General features: G+C 44.2%; 1 protein-coding gene across 2 annotated transcripts in view; it reads right to left on the reverse strand.

Annotated features, from left to right (window-relative positions):
- Positions 1-26,537, reverse strand: part of OTULIN (OTU deubiquitinase with linear linkage specificity) — a 352,006-nt gene that overhangs the window by 78,569 nt on the left and 246,900 nt on the right. For both annotated transcript variants that reach the window (XM_086965247.1, XM_086965248.1), the window contains one exon: positions 19,447-19,893. In XM_086965247.1, the coding sequence (XP_086821373.1) occupies positions 19,447-19,893 (447 nt within the window). The remainder of the gene's footprint in view (positions 1-19,446; positions 19,894-26,537) is intronic.

Genomic DNA, 26,537 nt, shown 5'->3' on the forward strand with positions numbered 1-26,537 from the left:
CGGGTTAGATTCTGTGATCTCCTGGATAGTGTCATCCCCGACATCCTCCGTGTCGAAGATGTCTGCCGGAGGTGGTGCCGATCGCTGGGCCTCTAAGCGCGCAGCTCGGCGGAGCTTGAGTGTTTTCTTGGACCGGAACTTGGAGCAGGCCATACACTTGGCCTCGTCGTGGTCCGGCGACAAACACTTATTGCACACTGGGTGTACGTCGATATGCGGATACTTCGAGGCACACACCGGGCACCGTTTAAATGGACTTCGTTCCATGATGGAAGAGGTTGGAGCGTCGTGTAGGCCCCGTCCGTGCCGAAAGCACGCGGAAGGGCAGTGTTGTTTCGGAGCCGAGGAAATTACGGACCCGAACGACAGACAATACCGACGCAAGTCCTAAAGACCTTTTGGTCTTGAGCAAAGTAAGTTAACAGACAGAGGGAACCGAAACACATCCGAACCCAATGGCGGAAAAAAACAATCTGGGGATGGAGTCGATGCCCATGCGCACTGTAGCACAGGGGAGGAGCCACCTATCTCATGATACTTTGAAGACTCTTCCAGGACAACAATGTGCAATCATCCGGACCCAACACTAGGCGGCGATCTATGCACAGATATGAATTCAGCAGCCCACAGCCTCGAAAAGTAGGTTCCACCATTTGTCAAAGGAGCTTGGAGAGGTTGCTTTCCAATCTGCCAGTATAGTATTAGTCCCCAATGAGATGAGATTCACTAGTAATGCAGTATTTTATCTTCAATGACAAAATCACCAATATCGAGCTCTCCTTTGTCCGGCACCCTCAACCCCAACCCACCAATTCCTCACCCACTACCAAACCCACCTCTACCCCAGTTTATGACATACTCCCAGAAGACGAGACCCCCTCCTCTGTCAACCAACATAACTAACCTCCACCCTAAGACCCCATATTCCCCCAGTGTTGGAAAGACTTCAAAACTCTCTCCGAAGAGGACATCTCCAATGTGATTACCAACTTCAAACCCTCCAACCACTTTGCTGACCCTCTACCCGCCTCCCTGGCTAAGAACCTCAACCTCACCCTATCCCCACTGTGGTCTAAGATCATCAACAGCTCCCTAAACAATGGACTACTGCCCGACTGCCTCAAACACGGCCACATCACTCCCCTTCTAAAAAAAAACAGATGCCGACCCAAATGACCCCAAAAACTTCAGGCCCATCACCAACCTTCCATTCCAAGCCAAAATCCTAGAGAAATGTGTTCTCGCCCAACTGAACCAACACCTGGAATCCAACAACCCACTTGACTCACACCAATCCAGATTCAGAAAGGGATGCAGCACAGAAACCACCATATTGAACATAACCGATGACATTCATAACTCCCTTGACTCAAACAAACGTTGCCTACTTGTCCTCCTCGACTTATCAGCTGCCTTTGACATGGTAGACCACAAACTACTCTCAGACGCCCTACAAAACCCCATCAGAGCAGATGGTAATATCCTAAAATGGTTTTCCTCTTTTCTACATAACCGCTCCCAATTCATCAAAATCAAGAACATGATGTCCGACTCCTCCCCCTCAACTCAAGGTGTCCCCCAAGGCTCAGTCCTCTCCCCCACACTCTTCAACATTTACATGGAACCGCTCACTACCATTCTAAAACAAGCAAACATCGACTATCACCTCTATGCTGACGACACCCAACTATACCTGGATATCACCTCCCGCAATGACATCATCCAACTCAACTCCACACTGACAAAAGACGAAAATTGGCTAACACTCAACCACCTCAAACGAGAAAAAAACGAAATCCTGGTTTTCTCCAATCCTGAGCAACCCCCTCAAATCGAAGAATGAATAAACAACCTCAACTCTCTCAACTGTAAACTTACTCCAGTCACCTCAGCCAAATCCCTAGGAATCTCTCTGGACTCAAGTCTCACCATGAGCCCCCACATTAACTCCACAGCAAAAGGCCGCCCTCTACAACCTAAGACTCAACAAAATCAAACCTTTCATACCCCCCCAATGACCTTAAAATCGCAACCCAATCTCTAGTTCTCTCCAGACTGGATTACGGAAATGCCACACTAACTGGGACAGCTAAAACACTCACGGCCCCCATGAGATCCACTCTAAACGCAGCTGCAAGAATGGTCACCGGGACCAGGAAATTTGACCATATCACCCCTGCATTACAAGACCTAAAATGGCTTCCCTTCGAAGCCAAATGCGCTTTCAAAACTGCCTGTTTCACCCATAAAGCACTACACACAGGCAAACCGGACTACCTCGCAGCCAAACTCACTAAAGCAGGTCAATCAAGAAACCTAAGAAGCTCCTACTCGCTCCTCTTAATCCCCCCCCAAAAGACAAACAAAAAGCCCTCTCCTTCTCTGGGAATGCCCCGAAAATCTGGAACTCTCTACCTACCCACATCAGGACTAATCCCTCCTTCATGATCTTCAAGAGACAACTAAAAGAATTTCTCCTCAACCGTCACCTCTTTGCCTCTGGACAATGAACCCGATCTATGCAACCCCCAGTACTCTTGACTCTAATCATTGTCCCCTAATGTCTATGCTTCTATCATATTATGCTGCTCTAATGCCCATGTCTCTATTCATGATTTGCTGCTTGAATGCCTATCTTTCTGTTCGTGTTCTGCTGTTGTGAAGCGCTCCAATACCATTCGGGTCTTGTAAGCTCTATATAAAACCCCAAAAATAAAAATATATAAAATTTTCATTAATTTTGGAGGAATGGGGTTTGGGTGGATGCCCAGTGCTGTCGTTAAGAAGCCGAATTCTATTGCTGACCTGAGAGCGGTATAGGTAGGTTAAATTAGATTTTGAGGCAAGCCAAGGGAGAGAACAGCTCTCTCGCAATAAAAGCCACTTCGCACCCTATGAAGTCAGAAATGGCTTTATCTATTGATTTAAAGAAGGAGTGAAAGAGGGTGGCCAAGAGCATACTTGAAGTCAAATTAATCAGTGGGGCAATCATTATCTTGATAGTGTCCAAATGTTCCCCATCAAGTGATGAACTTAAGGGACCAGGTGTTACGGAGCTCTTAAATTTTGGTGAGTGTTTTCTGCTCATTGAGATCAATAGATTGTTTCAGATCTGAGCCAAACCAAACACCTAGGTACTTGATAGCTTTCGGCTGCTAATGTAGACCAAGGTCGCCAAATACAGATAATGTACATTGGATGTTAAGGGGGAAAACTTCGATTTCATCTTGGTTTATGGAGTATTCTGCCACTAATGCCAGCATGTGATTCTCCTGAGGCTCAGCCGGGAGTTATGTGTGTTAGCTGCTAATTTAGAGAAATTTGCACAGTAATTTTAAACTTGTTGAAGACTGTTATTCTGCCAACAGCTTTTCTTTTTATATCGGCACCTCGTTTTAACTTCCCCTAACCCCGTTTACCGGCACAGGTGGTCCGGTAGTGGGAACACGGGTCCACCATCTTGAGTGTGAGGAGGGGTCAGCGGGCTATGCTTTTGGTCCCTAACGTCATCTAAACGTAATCTGGCGTGAGTGCGCATTTGGCGCACCAAAGGCAAGCCCGTCTGCGCCTGTCTATGATAGGACCGCGCTCAGCGCCAGTCCCCCTGGCCAGGGGAACACAGGTAATCAGATAAAAATGCGTTACGATGATGCGTTACGATGGTCTTTTTTTAAAGAATCTCAATCTAAATACCAATACACAGTCATGCCCTTGTATCAGCCTTGATTCTCAGCCCCAGGAGCTCCACAAAGCTTGTCCAGGGTGTGAGATCATAATCCCAAAGCTACTGTTTTACACCTTAGAGATGGCTAGAAATCCATCTGTAAAGTTGGGGAATGACACAGGTACTATAACTTGAAAATGTTCCCTGATGAATGTCAGATCGCTGATTAAACACAGCACAGAGAGTGCTTTATTCATTGAAGATAAAAACATTAAGATAGCGCTTATGTGGAATCCTGGACGGACAATGCCTCCGGCCCAGACCTGGTCAAGGCGGCGACTCCTAATTTTATTTGCTACACTTTGAACAGGCCTAAGGGAAGAGGGGGCAGACTTGCAGTTATATACCATTCTTCCCTAATCTCTTCCTTTAGCCCGGTGAGGTGGAAGGCTGCGAGGCGCTAGTCTCCTCCTACCATTATCTCCCCAGTATACCTTCCAAGGCTCACTTGTCTATAGACCACCAGGCCTTAGAGGCCACTTCATTGAGCAGGTGGACAAATGTATGGGAACAGGTATTATGGCTTGCTCCTATACTATCTTAGGGGATTTTAATTTCCATTTGGAAATTTGATCAGATCCAGATACAGCCAAATTGCTAGACGTGATAAAGTGTAGTAACTTAGAGCAATTGGTGACAGATGCGACTCATCAGGCAGGACATATACTTGATGGCATTTTTTCTAACAATCCACATTTACGAGTAACTGATATCATTCAGCTACCATGGTCGGACCATAAGGCTGTGGTATTTAAACTTAAAATTTCAGAGCGCCACCCTCAGAAGCCAGTTAAAAAAAGAAAACTGGAGAAAAGAGCGAGAATAAAGTAGTGGCTGAGGATTTGTGCGACATACTTAATAAGACTGTAGTTATGCCGCCCGTAAATTTAGAAAAGGCAACACGTTCCTACATTTGCTGGCTAGAAACAGCAGGGAACAAGCTTGCTCCTATAAAAAAGTTCTATCCCACTAGACGGCAACCCTCTGCTCTTTGGTACTCACAGGAACTCAGGGAAAAAAAATCAGTTGTAAACAACTGGAGAGAAGATATAGAACGGAGTACAAGGATAGCAATAAGGAGGAGTACAAACGGGGTCTTGCCAAATATAAACAGCAGATTCATCAGGCAAAGCTTCTATTTTTTTCCATGAAGATCAATAGAGCTAATAACTCAGCTAGGGAATTATTCAATACACTTATCAGCCTGGCCAACCCAGTGGTTATTTCATTTACACCTAGTCGGGCGCTCTGTGAAACATTGGCCAGTTTCTTTTATGCGAAAGTGGATGCTATTTTTCCACGTTCACTAATGTAACCCCGAATACTATGACGGGCCAAGCGAATGACCTGCATCTAGATAAGAAAGGGTCACTGGACAATTTTGCCCAGCTCACAACGACAGAAACTGCTAACCTCTTTATGCAGGTGAAATCCGGGTCCCCTTCGGATCCTTGTCCGATAGCGATCCTAAAGTTAGCAGCAGAACCAGTCGCTCGAGTCCTGACACCCATTTTTAATTTAATGTATAGAGAGCGCTATTATCCGCTGGACTGGAAAAAAAACTCTATTCTGCCCTTATTAAAGAAACCAAATCTTGACACTAAAGATCCTGACAATTTCAGGCCAATATCCAGACTTCCGATACCTGCTAAAATTATCGTGAGACATTTAAATACGCAACTTAGCCAATTTCTGGAACACACACAAGCTCTGGACCTAAGGACTCAGTAAGGCTTTTGAGGGGCCACAGAACTGAAGAGGCACTTTTGAAATCCACTTAAGAGATTTGGACTATTTTAGATCAAGGTGGCAAGGCAGCTCTGATTATGCTAGATGTAAATGTAAATGTAGATCTCTCTGCAGCATTCAACACGGTCCATCATGACATGTTGATGGACCGGCTGCAGGAGATTGGTATACTGGGTTCAGCTTGGAGACTCTTAGGATCGTTCCTGTCGAACCGAAGTCAGCAGGTGGCTCTGGGGGCATTTGTATCAGACCCTTTTTCATTGCCATGTGGGGTCCTGCAGGGGTCCTCACTGAGTCTGACATTATTCAATATATATGTATCATCTCTGGTGCCTCTTATTCGGTCATTTGGGTTTACTCTAACTACTTTCGCGGATGATACTCAAATTGTGGTTTCTCTTCTCCCATCTGAGGTAAAGAGCACGGCTCTCCATTTTAAAGAGTGTATAAATGCCGTAGGGATTTGGATGGCCCAAAACTGCCTTAAATTGAACTCCAGCAAGACGGAGGTGGTATGTTTTGGAAATTATCCTAATTTCTGGACGCCGGAATGGTGGCCATTTACCCTGGGCCCCCTCCCCGCGCCCAACAGGAAGGTAAAAAATCTACGTGTGTGGGTGGACCAGAAGCTTAATTTTAAAGACCAAATAAATTCAGTGACCTCGGCTACGTCTTTTGTTCTTAGGTCCTGCATGAAAATGTTATCTTTGCTACCCACAGAATGCCGAAAAACAGTTATCATTCCACTCACCATGTCGAGGCTGGACTACTGCAATAGTCTGTATTTTAACATTCAGGAAGGCTTAATGCAGAGGCTGCAGCTTCTGCAGAATGCTGCTGCTAGACTGGTGTTGGGCATTCCAAAATACGCTCCAATAGCGAAAGAGATACAGAAATTGTACTGGTTGCCAGTTAGGATGCGTACCCGGTTCAAGGCGTTGTGTCTTGTTCACAAGGCACTTTACTGAGCAGGACCGGCCTATCTAAAAGAGCGGCTGTACTGGTATACTCCAAATAGACCATTACGCTCAGCTGACACCAAACTGGTCTATGTGCCATTTGTAAAAAAGGCCACATGGGGTGGAAAAAGCTTTGTAGTTAATGCAGCCAGAGCTAGGAATCAGCTTCCTCTGTATCTGAAAGGTATGTCGAGCCTTCTGGTCTTCCGAAAAGCTTTAAAAACGTGGTTGTTTGCGGATTAGCATGACCTTGGTTTCGATCGTCAGGCAAGATTTCACATAGCGCCAGGACACCCACGGGTAATAATGCGCTCAATAAATGTTATAATAATAATAATTATAATAATAATAATAATAATAATAATAATAAGTAGGTCTCTATCTCTTGCATGATAATTGGGATAGCATGTGGGGCAACTTTGGTGAACAAAAGCACCTCGTCTGCGTAAGCTGCCACCGCTTGCCTGCCGGAGCGGAAATGGATGCCCAAAATACCTGAACTATCTCTGAATGCAATGATTAAGGCTTTGATGGCTAGTAAAAAGTGTAGAGTTTATAGGAGGCAGCCCTGGCAAGTGCCAAGGAAAAGGCTGAAGGGATGGGATCAGTGCCCACTGACTCAGACTCTTGCTTTCGGATTGAAGTAAAGGGCCATAATCATGTGGATAAGGTCATCTTCAAGATTGTATTTATGGAGGATGGCTTGTAGGAAAGGTCAGGAGACTCTGTCAAAAGACTTCTCTGCGTCTAGTGAAAGGGCCACGGTTGGAAAGTGGGATAGAGCGGCCTTCTCTAGGACACAGCAGAATGTTCTGATGTCAGCGGGTAGCCTCCCTTTGAGAAAACCCATTGGTGAGTTTGCTATCAGGTTCTGAATAACCGATTCTAGTTTGCTGGTGTAGAGGAGATTTTACAATCCATGTTTATAAGCAAAATTGGCCTGTAGATTTTACCATTTAGTGGGTCCTTCCCTTTTCTTGGCTTTACCACAATTGTGGCTTCAATAGCAGAGCCAGTAATGCGCCCAGAGGAGGTGTATCAGTGGAAAACCATGAGAAGAGGACCAGAGACCTTGCAGATAAAAAGCCTTATAAAATTTGGCTCAGTAGCTGTCTGGGCCTTTCCTGGTTTTAGGGGGCTGTATTGAAGTCCTGATTTCATCTGCAAAGATGTGATAGCTTAAAGACGTGGTAGGATTCCAGGTAATCATTAATTGCCGAAGGGGAAGTGGGGGTATTGGAGTTGTAGAGGTTGTTGTAGAAAGATATGAAGGTGTCACGGATACCTTGAGTTGAGCCCACGCCTGGTTTGCTTCTTTCTTGCAAGGGAGGACACAAAGAGTTCAGTTGGGAGAACTGCTCTCCGCTGCATCATCAATCTCTTGTGGAGTGCCACAGGGGTCGGCTTTGTCGCCCCTGCTATTCAACATATACCTCCAACCACTGATTGGACTTCTGAATCAGATGGATTGTCAGGTATATAACTACGCTGATGACACCCAAATCATTATCCAAATGGATGATGGGGCACCAGCAAATCTGCAAACCATCCTGAAGCAGACAGCTAACTGGATGTCACTGAATTCTTTAAAAATCAATCCGGACAAGACGGAAGTTCTACCTGTTACCATCGCTGGCAATCCATGGCATGATGGATTCTGGCCGAGGGAACTTGGACCGCCCCCGGAGCCGGCAGTGGCTGTAAAAAGTCTTGGCATCTATGTGGATGACAAGCTTTCCATGCGGAAACAGGTCACCACGGTGGTGGGAACCTGTGTTGGCATGTTGCGTCAACTTAGGAAGATCGCGCCATTACTGTCCTATTCCACCCTGCGAAGGGCGGTCTCTGCTATGATCCTTGCAAGACTGGATTATGGTAATTCGCTCTATTTGGGCTTACCCCAAAAACTTCTGGATAAACTTCAGATGGTGATGAACGACGCCGCCAGGCTCATTCACAAGAAACCTAGGAGCACGCATGTGTCTCCACTCATGCGTGAGCTACACTGGCTCCCAATAAGGCAGAGGGTGCTCTTTAAAGGGTTATGCATTGCACATAAATCCCTTTATGGTAAGGCACCAAGCTACATCAAGACCCGCCTTACCCCATATACACCGGCCAGGGTGTTAAGATCTGCTGAAGCAACCCTGCTCATGCAACCTCGTTTTAGATTGGCGACAGTGGGCGGTCGTGCCATTTCTAACACCCTCCCAGAGGCCTGGAACAGCCTACCGGTGGACTTGCGCAAAGAACCTAATTTGCTGACCTTCCGGAAGAGGTTGAAGACCGTTCTCTTCCAGAAAGCCTGGGGAGGGATATAAATTTTCCTGTAGTGTTTCCTTTGGTTCTTGTGGTGTTTACTGGACAAGCGCTTAGAGACCCCGGGGTCATATAGCGCTATATAAATCAAAAGAAATAAATAAATAAATGTGATCACACCATTGGTGTATTTATATTGCAGCTATGAGACTTTCGTTTTTAGTATATTTTAGATAGTTGGACAAGGTTTTCCCTGCTCGGTTGCTTTTGCAGGGTCTCTCAGCATTCACTACATCGATCCATTTAAGCGATGTCCGACTAAGGATTTGGTTGTATTTGTGTTTTGAAGATCAGAGCTGGTTTAAGACCGCTGAGCATTTGGTGTGCCTAAGCTGTGAGTTTAGTGAACAGATCTCAGTCTCCGGTGTCTTAAGATGGTTGGATATATCTTTGTTTTTGGCAGACATGAGCTGGATTAACATGCCTCTCAGGGTCAATTTGAGGGCGACCCATCTTATAGTGTGGGATGTGTAGCTAAGGGAGGTTTCTCTGAGGAAGTTTTCAATGGTCTTTGCATTTTCTGTTCTGCTGTGAAGATCATCTAGTAGTTCGTAATTTAAGCGCCAATGTCTAGGTGGGGGGGCGTTGGACCATTGAGGGCCCAGTTGAATGGTCACGCATGCATGGTCGGACACCACTATCGGTTCCAATTTTTGGAGTGTGGGCGAGCTGGAGTAGGGATTTGCTCACTAGAATATGGTCTATCCTCAAAAAGAGGGGGGTGGTTCTGAGCAGAAGATATAGTTGGATCCTGTGGGGTTGTATAGTCGCAAGATATCTAATAGATTTTTGTTGCTGAAGCACAGTTTCATGTGTGAGAGTTGTTGCCTATAAATTCACGGTCTGAGATCCTGTCTAGGTTCCCATCCACTGGGAGGTTGAGGTCTCCACCCAAGGAATATTTGGACTCTGTGGAAAGTAATGCTGTTTGAATGGTAGGCATTTTGGGAACTGTATGTTTCTGTTTTAATCCATAATGCCTTGCAACTGTATAATGATTTTTGGGTTAAAAGTATATTGGCGTTTGCATGCAGAACAAACCCTAGGATCAAATGTTAGCTAGGTGTTGTTTTTTAACTCTCCCAAGTACATGGTAAAAATGGTACTACTAATTATTATTATTATTTTTTGTACATAAATCGGACAACACAGGAGAAATGTTACTGTAGCACATTATGTCGTTTTTAACACTCCCACTAACAAGTAACCTAGGGCCCGATTAAAAAAAGTAATCTGAGAAAAAATCCTAATTTTACGATTTTCGGTATTCACAAAAGGCATTTAGGAGTCGTAAAGTTAGGATTTTGCCTTAAGTTTGTTTTAAGTTTTGGTCTTAAGACAAAATCCTAACTTAAGTTTAACTTAAGTTTAACTCAAGTAAGGATTTTGTCTTAAGAGCAAAACTTAAGACAAACTTGAGACAACATCCTTACTTTACTACTACTAAATGCCTTTTGTGAATACTGAAAGCTGTAACGTTAGTATTTTGTCTCAGATTACTTTTGTGAATCAGGTCCCTGCTTTCTTTCTGCTGGGGAAGCCCTTCGCAAAGCAAATCCTAAGAATACTATACGTTTCCAAAAAGTGTATAAAATGGGCATTATTGGTTATACCAAACTACATTTACAAAGTGCCCCAGAGAACAGTATTTCATTTGAGTTTACAAGTGATGAAGTGAAGCGGAAGGACAGACCTGTAAGCATGCATTTCTGTTCAAAATTCAACAAGTGACCTGCCAGCTTGACAGACCCTGCGTCCTAGCAAAACCGTGCATTTTGGAAAAGTAGACATCATTTGAAATCTACCACCGGTTGACCCGTTGGTCCCACAAGGTTTGCATACCCTAAACGTTGGCGTAAGGGCATCATATTTCGTACAAATAAATATGTTCACCACATTCATGTCTCAAATACAACAAATTAAACTAGTGAAAACCATATCTTCTGATGGATCTATTTCTTTTTCATTTTGTGTATATTGACTTTGCAGCTTGCCTCCTCTTGGTAACGCAGAATATTTTAATGTATTCATTTGTGGCATGTGATTAAAGTGGCATACGTCAAAAGGTATCATGGCTCTGATTAAGTATTTGGGCTGAAACAGAGACAGCAAGGAACTCTTAAACCACCAACATTATATAGCAGGGAAAAAAATCCATGTATTTAAATGTTCCTTCCATAAACAACAAAAGTGAGGGGATATTCAGTATGTGAAATGGGAGGGCATTCCAGTAATTTGTGGCGTCTACAGAAAAGACCCTACTGCCGATGGTTTAATGTATAAGCTCCAAAACAAATCTTGCAAGAGAGTTCTGAACTAATTACAGTTTATTCACTGCATTGCCTGGTAAATCAAGAAAGATTGCATTGCAATAGATCAGCCTTACTGCTTCAGAAACACACAAGTGATTTGAATTTTGTGAGAAAAGAGACTGATGCCCCTTAGGACCCAAAAATGAAAATTATATGAGAATGGTCTGATTATTATTAGAGGGATTCGTAGAGGGCAAAGGTTACTCAGCAAGTATCCCCGTGCTGGGAGTAAATCCGATTCCCTTACTAACATGTGAGTCTACAAAGCAGACCCAAAGAGCCAGGTTTTTAGACAACACTTAAAGCCCTTAATGTCCTCTGTGGCACAGAGCTGTTGCGGGAGGGCTTTCCACTCCTTTGCAGCCAGGTAGGAGTAAGCGCTGCCACCAGGCTTTCTCCTTCTGAATTAAGGAACTACCACAAGAGTTAAAGTACCAATATCACCTGGAAGGTTGGTAGGAAATAAATCTGTTGGACATATACTGAGGGCCTGTGCGGTAGAAGGCCCTGTGTGTCCAGAACCAGTCCTTTGAACCTTATATGGTCCTTGATAGGCAGCCAGTGTAGTTCTTTCAGATAAGGTTGTATGTGATTCTGGGATCAAATATATAGAGACTTATGTGAGATCAGAGAAAACCCCTGTGAAAGCCTAAAGCCCATGGGATCAGTTTCTGAGGCGGATGGAGCCATCCATACAGATTTGGATCTGTCTCAAAAAAGATCGGAACCAGGTCAGAGCAGAGCTACAGACACCTATGGCACGAAGACATTGCAGAAGTGTAGTATGTGAGACCATGTCAAAAGGCGCAGATAGATCGAGGAGAATCAGGGCAACTTGCTTCTCTACCTGTCCACTGCTAGATGAATCGTATCAGCCACGTCCAGCAAGGTTGTCTCGGTATTTATGTCCAGCAGAAAGGCCAACTGGGAAGGGCAAAGTAACTTGTTCTGTTCTAAGTAGGCTGCTAGTTGTTTTCTTAATGAGCTTTTCTAGTATCTTGGCGGAGGCTGGCAGCAGTGAGATTGGTCAAAAGTTAGCAAGCTTTGATTTTTCTGCCAATGTTTTTTTTTTTAAGCGAGGAATGAGTTTGGCCTGTTCCCAGTTGCTGGGGACTGTGGCTGACCCAATCAACAGATTTAATTGCTGATTTAATGGGGGGTTTATGGACTCACTGTTGGAAACAAGAATATGAGGGGGCGAGTGTCATCAGGCTCTGAGAGCGCAAGCAGATTCCTCCAGCGAAATAGAGCAAATTCTTGTAGCGCATGGAAACATGGGGAGTACAGCCCCCTGGAGTGTCATAGTGCCAGTAGTAGGAAGTCAACAATAGATTTGATTTTAGTGTTGAAGAAATTCGAAAGTTAGGTGCAGAGAGGGCGTTAAAGGCTGTAGTGGGCCTCAGGTAGAGTACATTTCTTAAGTTTAAAAACCTTACCAGGTTTATTGTGTGAAGTATGGACTGAGCTGTGAAAAAGTCAGATAAGGCTTTCTTAACAGCAATGTGATATGTATTTAGAGCCTTTTTTTATAGATTGAATTATCCTTTGGGAGTTTCTGATGCCTCTAGCTTTGTTCTAGTTTCTTAGAATGCTTTCGGAGCTTTTTGAGCTCCTCATTGAATTAAGAAGCAGACTGTCCTTTTGCTAGGAGGGGTGGGTGTCTGAGTTTGAGGGTGCAAGGCAATTGGTTGACCGTATAAGTGAGCAATGACCCATCAGTCATCAACCTCAATGTACCTGCTCATGTGAGGAGAATGTTTGCCAAAGGCAAGGCTGAATACCGAGGGGAAAACTGGGTCGCAGTTTCTATGAGGTAAAGAGGAACACTTCCTGCGTCCATGGGGGCAATGAACCACAAACCCATTGACGTAGATAAGGGAATGGTCAGACCGGACAAAGGGTTTAATGTGTGCCACCCAGACTTGGCAGTTAGAAGAGACGGTACCCAAGATGAAGCACAATATGCAAGTGAGCTGGGTAACAAACTGCTGCAAATCCCAAAATGACATGTTTTCTATAAGGAGTTGACCATGTGTATCTGTGAGAGTTCACATGGATACGGAGGTCCACTAGTACCGTGAAATGTGAGTATTTCCATATGTTTCAGGTGAGCAACAGATAAAGACTGAATCAAGTTTTACTCCCGGAATCTTTAAAGGGCCATCATAAGATTTTCACCTAGGATAGGTGGCCAAAGGGAAGGTCCCACACTTAAGATGCCCTGAAAGAAAGGTTCAGCCCCATTTAATTTTAACACCCATGAATAAACTTGCTGTAAAAAGCCATACCGTGCACTTATGCAGATGCGTGAATTAAGACCACCTTCATTAAACAGAATTTGTGTGCCATCTATGTACATACAATGTAGAAACCCAAATGAGTGAATCAGGGTTGGAAGAGGGATCATATACAAGTTGAACAGCAACAGGAAAGTGCTAATCCTTGTGGGACCACACCTTAAGAGTCTTTAGATTAGGACTGTTCTTTAAAAAATTGCAAAACCAGTATTCTGGATTCCTTTTTTGTGTGGGAGGTCAGTGCATAAAATGCTTTTATTATTTTGACTTCATCACAAGGGCCTTTACATTATTTATCCATTTAGATTGCATTCTTGTTATGTTTATGTGATGAAAGCTAAATCCTTGGTTTGCAATTACTCTACAATAAGGGAGAGACTAAACATATTAGTGCAGCAGATACATTCGATCACAGTGCGAAGATTATAGGAACATTATTTTAGTTGTTGTAGACGTTGCAGATCAAAGGAAGAACATGTTTATTTTTTTTATAGATACCTGGTACAAATCTTAATAAATATATTTGATATTACATTATTGTTGAGAAATCCAATATACATAGTTTTAAAGCAGATACAAGTATACAAGATATCAATTGGAAACAGGCTTTCTAAAGAACGATAAAAGCATAGCCAAACAAGGAGTCATAATTCATTATTTCAGGATAAAAATAGAGTTTAAAAAAATCCATTGTTATACATTAGAAGAGCATGTTAAAAGTTATACACAGGAATCCCTCCATCTCTTAATGGGGGCCCAGATGTTCAGCCCCATTTCACGTGTTTTCATACCCTTATGCTTGTACAGGGAAGATTCAATATTATGTATCCCCAGAAGTCTAGCCAGCCACATCTGGAAGGAAGGTGCTACAGTATCTTTCCAGCCAGCCCAAATAAGAATCCGGAGAACAGCGACAGAAATAAAAACAAGAGATTCATCCTCCTTGTTTAGCCCCAGATTACTGTCGCTCCCTATTATCATTAGGGTAGGGGATAGGTTGATCTTCACACCTAGCAGCCGCTCCCAAAACTTTTCAATCTCCCCTCGGATTGTGTTCAACTTTTCACAGTGATGAAACATATGCAGTAAATTAGCAGGCCCTTCCAGACATCTAGGGCACCTGTCATCCTCCCTTTTGCCCCATTGATGCAGTTTAGCTGGTGTGAAGTATAAATTAAAAAGAGTTTTATAGTGTTGTGCCCTCAGATTCATGAAACGGAAGAGTTTCCAATCTAGTTGCAAGGCTTTATCCATGTCAACATCTGGGTCGCCCAATTTTAATGTCCAGGCAGCTTCACATTTTTCAAAGTCATCGAGGATCCCTACCAATAGGGACCTATATACCATTTTAATCTTAGTGCCACCATTTAACAAGTAGTCCATCATACTATTTCTGCCCCCTGGAGAGATACGTGGTTTTATAGACATTAACGTTTTATAAATCTGATAAAATGTAAACGCTTGGTTAGCCGGGATATCATATTTTCGTTGAATATTGTCAAACGTCATGAGGGTATCCCCATCAAAAATATCACCCAACCTTTTAATTCCCTGTTGCTCCCAGATCTGCCCCATTCTATCATTGCTGAATTGTAGAAAGATACTGGATTTCCAGAGAGGTAGATAGTAGTTAATGTTTGGTATTGCCAATGATCTTTGCACCAATTTCCAGATCTCCCAGGCGCTATTCAAAACCTTGTAGCACATTTTCTTAAATTAACTCCGCTCCGTTTTCCGCAGTAGAAGACCCAGAGCTTCCCTGCCAAACAGAAGTTCATAGATGGAGGGGGGATTCTGGTTACCGCAAGGAGTATCTGCTAAATTCGTGGCCGGGACAAATAGTATTGCCATCTGAGTTAACATACAGACCCAATGGTAGAATCTGAGATTCAGAATTGCTAGCCCTCTCCTTTCCTGTGGTAGAAAAAGCTACTTTATTGAATGCCTAGTGTTGCCATATTGCCAAACAAAGCTAATAAAGATTGCCTCCACTGATTTCATCAAACTTTCCTATACTCCGAATGGGATAGAGCAAAAACGATATAAAATCTTGGGAAACAGTCATTTTCAATACATTTGCCCTTCCTATTAGAGACAGATGTAAGGCATCTATTCGTTTCAGATCTGTCGCCATTGACTTTAACAGTGAGGTAAAATTATCTTTAACAGTTGAACCTGTTGCTGAGCTAACCCTGACTCCAAGATATATTGCTGAGTCCGAATATCTATTATCGACTCTACTAATATTATCAGTACAGATTATTTGAATCTTGCTCTCGTTCAGGAGATACCCTGAACAATGACCAAATTCCCCTGCTATTCGCTTGAGTGCTACCAGAGCCCCAACTGGTTTCGGGGGAAATTACAGCCAGATCGTCGGCATAAGCCAGTAGTTCGGTCTCATACCTGCTAAAAGCCACTGGCATAATATCATCACACCCCAAGATCCTGCGAACCAGCGAATCTATATACAGGGCGAAAAGGATAGGTGAATAGAGACATCCCTGATGGGTCCCCCTAGAGATATAGATCCTTTCGGAGCTTTTACCCATTATCTGCACTCTAGCCTTAGGGTCGCAGTACATAGCCTTAATGGCACCCATGATTTTTGGGCCAAACCCCCTTCGATCCAATATCCCCAACAAATACCTCCAAGTAACACGGTCAAAGGCCTTTTCCGTGTTGAGAAGGATCATGGTCATCCTCCGCCCCCCTCCCCCCTGGCAGCCTGCGCATCAAAAAGGGTAATGGCACACCTGATGTGATCCGTTGTTCCGCGGCCTGGGATACACTTGTGCTGCCACGGGGAGACTAGACCGCCAATGATCCTTCCCAACCTTTTAGCAAGAACCTTTGCGTAGATCTTGGTATCCGCATTGATGAGGGATATTGGGCGATATGAGCCAGGGTTCTCTTTAGGTTTCCCTTTTTTGTGAAAGACCACAATATTTGTTTCTTTCCATGAGTCTGGACTTAAACCAGTACACATTATCCCGCTAAATAAATACAGCAGTATTAAAGCGATCTCACTCTGGATGCATTTATAAACTTCTAGCGGGATACTGTCAGGCCCTGCCGCCTTCCTGCTGCTAACTCCTGTATCGCTTCCAATACCTCACCTATTACCAAGTCTTTGTCTAGTATTTCTTTATCTAGATTATTTAGCTGGGGGCCTACATCCTCAAACTCAAGGCCGACACCCTCTAGACCTTTCTCCTCTTTATATAGTTCCTGATAAAAAAATGTTAAAATCCTCAAGATATCCCTTGGCTTTGTATAATCCTGATCACCTTCCTGAATGCTTGATATTACGTTCTTACTTCCTTTTTGCCTAATCTGTAGTGCCAACAGCTTGCCCGCCTGCTCCCCCAGTCTCATAGAGCTTACTCCTATGAGTCTGGTAGTCTCCGGCATCCCTTTGTGCTATCCATTTATGCAGCTCCGTTTTAATTATGAGGATCCTCTGCTGACTCTCCTCTCCCTCTTTCCCTTGCCTAATATCACTCCTATGGCGCTCTTCTGCCACTGCTAATTGGGTCATCAATTTTTCATTTTCTACCCTTACCTCTTTTCTGAGCCTGGCAGAGGTGATTGTTTCACCCCTCAGAGCTGCCTAAAATGCGTCCCAGACGCCATTTCTGGAAGCGCTAAAGCGGTTCATATTAAAGTAATCCTGCGCCCATTTCCTTAAGTGTTCTAGGTATCTGGTATCTGCTAATACCTTCCTGTCAAAGGTCCACTGAGATTGCCTTTTATTAGCATTGACAGCCTCTAATTCATATTGCAAGATTAATGGACTATGGTTGGACATCATTTTCTAAGCTTTTTAATGTTAACCTTTTTCAGCTCCGTAGCAGATATCATAAAGTAGTCCAACTTGGTATATTTCTGGAATGGATATGAGAAATAAGTGAACCCAGGGTCATTAGGCTCTTTAGCCCCCCAGATATCCGCTAACCCATGCAACTTAATTAAAGAGCTTAGTGCCGGGAATACCCTTGGTTTCCGCTCTGTGTACGGAGGATTGTTCGTGAAATCAGCAGAAATATTCAATTCTCCGCACACAATGATGCTTTGCGCCAGTTGGATAATTCCAGTTCTAGAAAATCATAAACCTCCGGGTCATCCTGATTAGAGCCATATATCACACAAATTGTACAGCCTACCCCTAGCTCAACCAGTGCCCATCTCCCCAGAGTGTCTGCCCCATGTCGCTTTACACCGCCAAGCGTGGATTTAGTTTGAACTGACAAAGTGTCCCAACCTTTGCCTTTTTTCCAATCATTAAGACCTCTGATATTCATTGAATAAATATCCAGTATTCTTAAATCCAAAGGAATGGAAATATATAAAATGCTGCAGATTCATAATGCTATATATGGTTCTTAAAGTAAAGCCTTTGAGCACTTTGAGAAGTACAGTTAGTACATGGGAATAATGAGTGGTTACAATACAAAAATGTGTTCACAGCTGCAAAATTTAGCAATGTGTTGCTGTAACAATGATACCAGAATGCTCCATTATTATATGAAAATACAGACAGAGGAACGCAAGCAAGGTTGGTTATTTTAATTTTGTAAGCAAAGAATGTGCCCAAAACAAGCAAAAAATGAAAAAAACTGAGAAACGTTGCAGACGGTTTCACTAAACTGTTGTGTAATTTGCCTTCAAAATAAAATGTAGCCAAAAAGAATTCCAAACTGGAAAAAACACAGTCGCCAAAGACATGCTTATTACACCATAGTTCATTTTAAGGACACATTTAAATATAATTACTCTAAAGTAGCAGCATTATTGGCAGTGTAAAGGAGATACCGGACTCATTTGTAAAGCAAGTCACAAGTGCACCGACAGGGCGTTGGTGAAAGTGTACGACTTGCAGGAATTCACAAGGGTCAATAGAAGTAGGCCTGGAAATGCAGCAGTTAGAGGTTTCTAGGCATACTCCAAGCAAACTTCAGTGAATTCCATTTTTCCTTGAGTATATATAATCACGTGAAAATCTGCTGAAGAAGTGAAAATCCACCTTTTTAAAACTTTTTTTTATTTTTTATCCAAATAAAAGTTCTGTTTTGAGGTACGATGGTCATGGAGGGAATGAGCTCCATCTATCAGTAGCCAGTCATCTGCAGTGCACAAGCACTATCTGTTAGGGATGCTGGCAGCTGAACAAGTTCCATTTAGGGGATGGGTTTGGTAGTATGTCACTGTCAGTGCAGTGGGACTACTAGGTTAGAATACGACTAACCTAGTAGAACACTCTTAAGAGGCAGTCTGTCACTTTTTATTAAGATACGTTTCCAGCATCCATTCACCTGTAGGGGGTCCTCCATAGGCAAGGTTTGGACTGAAAGGATTGTTGGAAGATAAAAAGGCAAGATTGAATGACCATTCTCTTTCTTAAAATATATATATATATATATATATATATATTCCGCTCAAAGTTTCCACTTAGTTCATACCAGAATCTACAGGGTTTGGAGCGTGAATAAATATATATATATTTATTCACGCTCCAAACCCTGTAGATTCTGGTATGAACTAAGTGGAAACTTTGAGCGGAATATATATATATATATATATATATATATATATATATATATATATATATATATATATATATATATATATATATATGTATGTATGTCATTCTTAGCTAACAAATCAGTGCTAGGCTCTTTTATTTTATCAGAAGGAAATAGAAATGTGTCTTAAAAAAACACAACATAACAATCTGGTTCGGACATACACCAAGCTGCCAAAGAATGGAGCACCCAAAACACAGAGTTTACTTGTCAGCAAAGACTAATCGTTCGAAATGCTCATGAAAGACACTAGAGCAATAAAGTTAAAACACATATTGTAAACCAAAATGGCAATCTAAATGAGGCGGAAGAGCTGGGAAACATAGATTTGTTTGCATGTGTTCAAAATATTGCATCCACAGTTTGACATGTCTACTAATGCAACTTGGGGTTACTCTGTCCCATAACAAGGAAAAGTAAAGAGGAACCTAACATTTGATGCTCCTTACTAAGATTTCAGAAATGCAAAGATTGTAACTTCCATCAAAGAAAAGCACTTACCTATCTATCTCCTGTTCTTCTTCATCAGAAAGCCCAGAACTGCAAATCTTTTCTTCACAGTTAGCCCCCGCCACTGGAATACCAGAGGACTGCTTGCTGCCTTTGGCCTCAGAGACAGCTGCTGGTTGCATGGGCATGGTTTCAATGGGTTTGACTTCATTTTCAATATAGTTATCATGTTCTTTCTTTCTAGAGGCAAGCTCTCTCGCTGGTTCAATGTTCTTTGCAACATGTGGAACATCGCAGTCTGGTTGATTGTTTTCCGAGGCATGCTGACCCTCTTTGTCAGATCTGCTCTTTCTAGAGGCACTTGTGATGTCTCTTTGTGGCTTATTGTCTTTAGAGGTGTGTTCATCATCACTGGCAGGGCTCTTCTGCCTCTCTGTCCCTTCTGCATCTTCTGTACGCGAAACAGCTTTTGTCCCACGTGGAGGTCTTTTGGGCTGGCTTTGAAAAATACATGATATGGATGTGACACGTACATTTGCAGATTATAAAGGGCAAACAGTGTTCGGCTTCACCAAAAAAGGATTTGACAGTTACAATTCTGATATTTAACTGTTTTGCTCCCTCCTATTATGGAGCACTGCAACTCCATTTTGAGACAGTTATAAAAAGCACCTAGAAGGACTCAATTCACATTAAAGAACTTGGCAAACTAGTCAAAGGTGCCTATCACGGAAGAAATAATTTAATACATCAAAAACCTTCTTAGGCGAAAAAGGACTTGGGCATCATAATTAGGTTATAGTTTGCAAACAAAACCAACAATCAATTCTTTTTTTAAACGTATGTAAAAAGAGAAAAGGCACGAAAAAAAGTTATTAAAATACATCTAATTCTAGACAGTAAACTTCATTTTAGCAAACAATTATTTAATCTACAATGGCATCCTTGGTTTTGCTATAACAATGTGCAATTGCAGAGAATCTGATTCCCGAATGTGCTAGGAAAGCATCCATTATTCTCTTGGGCTCTTCTGTCTATCTTGAATTTAGGATTTATGGTCCTGTAGGCACTGCATTTACTTAATAACCCCAGAGAGTTCTAGTATAGTCAAATCCACACTTTTTAAAACGAATCTAAACAGCAGACATAGCAACTGTCCCAATAGACAGTCCCACCCCCACTGTTATACAATGCACAGTTCTGAATATACAAGATTTTTCACATCAACATCGATATATCCACCATCTCCAAGTAGGCCCTCAGAGAATTTTTGCGGTTTATCTTAAATATACTAGGATGGATATATAGATATAGATATCTATATAGATATATATATATATATATATATATACACACACACACACACACACATATACCCTTCAAGTTTTATTAGAACTACCCACATCATTAGAAAAGTGGCATAGAGAGTGATGTAGCCATATTTTTTTCAGTAGGAATGTTTGGAGTGCTTTAGGTGCTGCTCTGCACAGATTAAGACACAAATTTAGAAAGAAATGTCACTGTGCTCTGCTCCAACCTGACACTACTTCAAGTTCTATAGACACTATCTCAGCAGACTAAAGAATATAACTCTTAGTCCAGCTTGTCTTTTACAGGAATCATCTGAGGAAGACAAATAGGGAAACCAAATAACATAAATTGGACAAATCTTTCCCATTAATTATTTAACCTTGTGGGATATCTAGGGGCACCACGCAACTTTTTGTATCAAAGCATTTCCTAGCTTCTTTATTACCTTTAACTTTCTTCCCTCTCTAAATCCTACTTCATTCTATTGAACAGCATTAACAAATATTCATAACTTTTATTGTGTTGAATAATTGGCCAGCCCACTCTACACATAATGGAACACAACAGCAACTAAATGCCAATGCGAAATTATTTGCTTCAAAATACATTCAGAAATAGCCATGTTTCATAGCCCTGTAAAAGCATCATAGAAGCTGTTCTCTCCTTGAAGATCACTAGCATTTGCTCCTTGTGAAAGAACATCTATTCTATTATCTATAGTCATAGCAATGGAGATCAACACCAGTATTAAAATTAAGTAAAAGGTTTAAGGTTCTTTGAATTGAATTGAAAGGTTTAACTATATTGCAGGGCTTATTTATAAACTGTGGATTTCTTGTTTGAAACATGCCAAATGTTTCACCAAAAACAGTTTAAGCTGGAACTGTCCCCGAAAAGAAAAATTTAAAAATAGTTACTAATTCAGTACCACTAGCTTTTTAAGAATGGAATTAATCTCCTTAATAAACCTCTTGAATATGGACGTCCAGTGGTAATAGAAGAGATTCAACATTAGCTATCAAAATCTCAGATGCGCACGCACCATGCAATGTCTCAGCATCAGGGTTTTCCAAACACTAAAAAGAGGTTCAATTAAGCCTCTTCTTTAGGCACGAGATTCGAGGGATGTCGCGGAGTGAGTGTAGCGGGCCGGAAAAGCAGGCGAGGAGGCCGTATGTAGTGGGCAATATTGGACTTTTATTTCGGATGAACAGTAAAGACAGTTCCAACAGACTGAAAGGTAGGCTCCTGGCGATGGTCTCAGGTTCGGATCTTCTCGGCTACTCGGTGTCCTCCGATAGTCCAGGGATGGCTCCGATGACGGGGAGATTCCAAGGAGGACCGGAAGAGAAGAAACACAAGGGACCGTTAGTCCTATCCAGAGGTCAACGAGGCACAAATGCCCACCGTCACCCGGGCAGTGCAAGGAGGGGCGGAAAGAGACAGTGCGGGAAAGGAGGGTATCGGGAATGCGGAAGACCGGTCGGGTAATAGACAGGGTGTCGAGGCGGGACGTGAGAGTAACGGACGGGGTTTTAGTGTCAGGTGCTATATACGTATTATACAGTGTAGGGGTGGTGAGACTATGGAGAGAGGGGTTATTTACAGGGACTTTAACACGGACTCCTAATGAGTAGGGAAAAAGAAGGCAAAAGGCACTCACGCGGTCCGCCGTAACTCTCCAGTGAGTTACGGCCGCTCTCCAGCCACCTCCTTGGGACTCCACCACTCTTCTGTCCACACCTCTTCCTCGCACGTCTGCTCTCCTTCTCCGTCTCCGTCTCCAGCCAGAGGGTCCTGCCACGAAACTCCGACGACGTGTTGTGCTTGTTCTCTGGTTTTATCCTGTGCTGGCGCTGCCTTTGGGGCGGGACTTCCGGGGTCAGCGTGATATGGTTCCTCCGGACCTGTTACTCGGGTTGGTTCCTGTGGGTGAGAGAAGGGCGGGGTTTCGTTTGTGATGGCTGCTGTTCAGATTCCTGTCTCTGTTATGGCGTTTTGGCGGCAGGGGTTCAGTCCCGGTGGTGTCGGACAAGGTATGTGAGGGGGAGGGTGTTCTCCAGGTAGGGGTCTTCGGACCGACGTCTCACATCCCCTTCCCCTAGCTGTCCTTCCTGTAGAGGAGGGAGAATGCGGGTACCGGGAAAGGAAATCGGCATTACCCTGGTCTGAGCCCTTGCGATGTTTTGTTTGGAAATGGAAGGGCTGGAGGGACAAAAACCAGCGCAGGACCCGGTCATTCTGACCTTTGTTCCGGGCCATCCACTCAAGAGGGGCGTGGTCTGTGTAGAGGACAAAGTCTCTGCCTTCTAAATAGTACCGTAGACTGTCCACTGCCCATTTTATGGCTAAGGCTTCTTTTTCGACCACTGCATATTGTATTTCTCTGGGGAACAATTTGCGACTCACAGAGTATGGGACGTTCGTTACCCAGGGCATCTTTCTGGGATAACACGGCCCCTAACCCATAGTCGGAAGCATCCGTTTGTAGGATGAAAGGCAACGAATAGTCAGGGGGTACCAATACCGGACCTGAGGTCAATGCGTGTTTTAAGTCGGTGACTGCATGCCATGCTTCGTGTGAGGGATTTCGGAGCATCTCATCGGACCGATTTGATTTTTTTAACAGGTCCGTAAGGGCTGCAGCTCTCTGGGAAAAATTGGGTACAAATCGCCTGTAATACCCGAGAAGCCCCAGGAAGGCTCGAAGGTCTTTTTTTGTCTGGGGAAAGGGAAGGGACCGGATGGCCGCGGTTTTGCTTTCTTGGGGCCTTATCAAACCGTCTCCCAGAAGAAACCCCAGGTATTTCACAGTTTTCGCCGCTAAGGTGGTTTTGGCTGGATTGATGGCGAATCCGTATGAGCCTAAGGAGGAGACGACACTGGAAAGATGCCTCAAGTGTTGGGGCCAGCTGTCACTAAAGATAACGATGTCGTCTAGATAGGCTCCTGCGTACTGGGAATGGGGTCTCAGGACGTGATTCATAGCACGTTGGAAAGTTGCTGGGGCGCCATGAAGACCAAAGGGCATGACTAAGAATTGGTATAACCCATCAGGGGTGGAGAAGGCAGTCTTCTTTCTAACTTGTTCCCGGAGAGGTATCTGCCAGTACCCTTTACAGAGGTCAAGGGTCGAAATATACTTTGCCTTTCCTATCTTTTCGATCATTTCGTCCACCCGGGGCAAGGGATAGGTATCGAATTTAGACACCTTGTTGAACTCCCGGAAGTCGATGCAGAAACGGACCGAGCCGTCAGGTTTTGGCACCAGAACAATAGGGGAGTTCCACTCGCTGACTGAGGGCTCTATGATTCCCATCTGTTGCATGGCTTCGATCTCCTGACGGATAACCGTCTGGCGGGCCTCCGGTACTCCGTAAGGTCTCAGGCGGACAACTTTCCCGGGTTCCGTTTCAATCGTATGTTCAGTGACACTGGTTCGACCAGGGGACGAGGAAAAGACGTTTTTCAGGGATTCCAAGGTGTGTCGTAGTTCCTGGATTTGTACAGGGTTTAATTCCGGGTCAATACAGGGGTCAAAAGAGAAGAGGAGGCTTGTACTGGTTCCTGACATCACCGGACGAGGTCCTTCCCATTTGTTTAGCAAGTTGGCGTGAAAGATTTGGGATGTGCCCCGTGTGGGGTCCAATTCTACCTCGTATGTAACGGGTGTCACCTGCCGAAGGATGGTATAGGGCCCTTGCCACTGTCCCAGAAGTTTTTGGTCTGACGAGGGCATCATGAGGAGAACTAAGTCATTAACAGAGAAGACCCGGCTGCAAGTGCCCTTGTCATATTGCCTCTTTTGGTTGTCCTGGGCGGTCTCTAGGTTTTGTCTGACTATGTCTCGGATCATAGACAGGTGGGTTTTTAGGTTTTCCAGATATTCGTGAAGCGGACGAGTGCGGTCCGGTTCAGCTTCCCAGGCCTCCTGTGCCATGTCTAGCAGGGTACGAGGGGGACGCCCGTACAGTAACTCATATGGGGAGTATCCGGTGCTGCTCTGTGTTTTACAGCGAATTGCGAATAAGGCCAAAGGAAGCATATCTTCCCATCTTCTCGCTTCTAGGCCTAGGAGCTTTTTCAACGTCTGCTTCAATGTCGCATTATACCGCTCTACGAGTCCGTCCGTTTGTGGGTGATATGCAGAGGTTCGGATTTGTTTGATCCCCAGTTCCGAACATACACGTTTCATAAGAGCAGAAACAAAAGGTGTGCCCTGGTCGGTAAGTATTTCCCGTGGGAACCCAACCCGAGAAAACAAGGAAATCAGGGCCTTTGCTATTGTCTGGGTAGTGGGTTGACGGAGTGGTATGGCCTCCGGAAAGCGGGTGGCATAGTCGACTACGACCAGCGCATAGCGACACCCACTACGGGAGGGCAAGAGGGGTCCGATTATGTCCATCCCTATGCGGCTGAAGGGGACATCTATGATAGGGAGGGGTTGTAAAGGGACCCGGGGTGGTCTGTGACGACTGTTCTTCTGGCATACTATGCATTCTCGACAGTATTTCTTGATCCTTTGATACACCCCCGGCCAATAGAATTTCTCCAAGACGGTTTGGCTGGTTTTCTCGTCCCCGAAATGACCCCCTAGAAGATGACTGAGCCAGGAAGAGAACTTTATCTTGGAAGGGACCGGGGATGAGCAACTGCGCATTTTGTTGGGGACCCCCTTTTCGGTATAGCAAACCATTTTTCTTAAAGAAGTAAGGACCTACTTGTAAGGGGTCTTCGTGATCAAGGGCTCTTCCCCAGGCTTCCTGAAGGAGTGGATCTTCCTGTTGAGCAGCCCTGAACTCTCGGTCGGTCTGCCAAGGGTGTTCTTCAATGATGGCGGGATAAGCACTGACGTGCTCTTTCTTCTCTCTCCTTTTCTGTCTTCTAGGTTTGTGGGGTTTGGGAGCGGCCACTGGATCGGGTTGTTCAGGGTAAGGAGCGTCTTTCCACCACTGGGTCAGGGAGTCAGAGGTCTTTTGTAGGAGCGTAGGTAGTCCCGGATAGTCGCTACCTAGAATGGCTGTTTCTGGAAGAGCAGGAACAAGACCTACAGTGAGAGAGGTGCCGGGGTCTTTGGAATGTTGGACTCGTACTTGAGTCGTGGGGTATTGTTTGGTATCCCCATGTACACATTGTATGGCTACTACCCCCGTTGGATTGCTGAGCGGCTGTGCAAGGTCTTGTGGTCTTAGAACGCTCTGACGACAACCGGTGTCGGCCAGGGCCATAAGTCGTTGTCCGTTGATGGATACAGGACAGTGGAACGGCGGGGTGTATACCCAGGAGGGGTGCACAAATAGTTTCTGACAAACCCGACCTCCATTGGCTCCTCTTTCTGCGGGCACATCCGGGCGATGTGTCCGAACCCTCCACAGGAATAACACTGGGGTCCAGGAGTAGGGGTTCGGAACACTACCGGGGAGGGAAAAAGGGGGGTTGGTTCCGGTCGGCGGATCTGGGGAGGTCGGGTTGGGCGAGTGGTCACAGCAGGCAGGGGCCTGTGGGGTTGGTCGTCCTTCCCCCGTTGGAGTTCTTGGGCCCGGCTATAGGCCGAAGCTATCTCAATGGCGGTCTCCAGGGTGAGTCTGGAGTGCTGTCTCACCCAGCGCTGCGTGGCCGGGTGTAAGGAGTTAAGGAATTGTTCCAGATATATTTTCTCTAAAATATTATCCTTGGTGGAGGTCTCGGGCCGCAGCCATCGGTTTGCGAGATCCCTGATCCTGAAGGAGAGGGCCCTCGGATTCTCTTGGGGCTTTTCCCTGGCCTGGCGTAGTTTCACCCTATAGGTGTCGTCATCGATGCCAAGACGTTCTAATATACACCGTTTAATG

Source organism: Lissotriton vulgaris, chromosome 4_1, assembly GCF_964263255.1.
Source record: "Lissotriton vulgaris chromosome 4_1, aLisVul1.2, whole genome shotgun sequence".
Lineage (NCBI taxonomy): Eukaryota > Metazoa > Chordata > Amphibia > Caudata > Salamandridae > Lissotriton > Lissotriton vulgaris.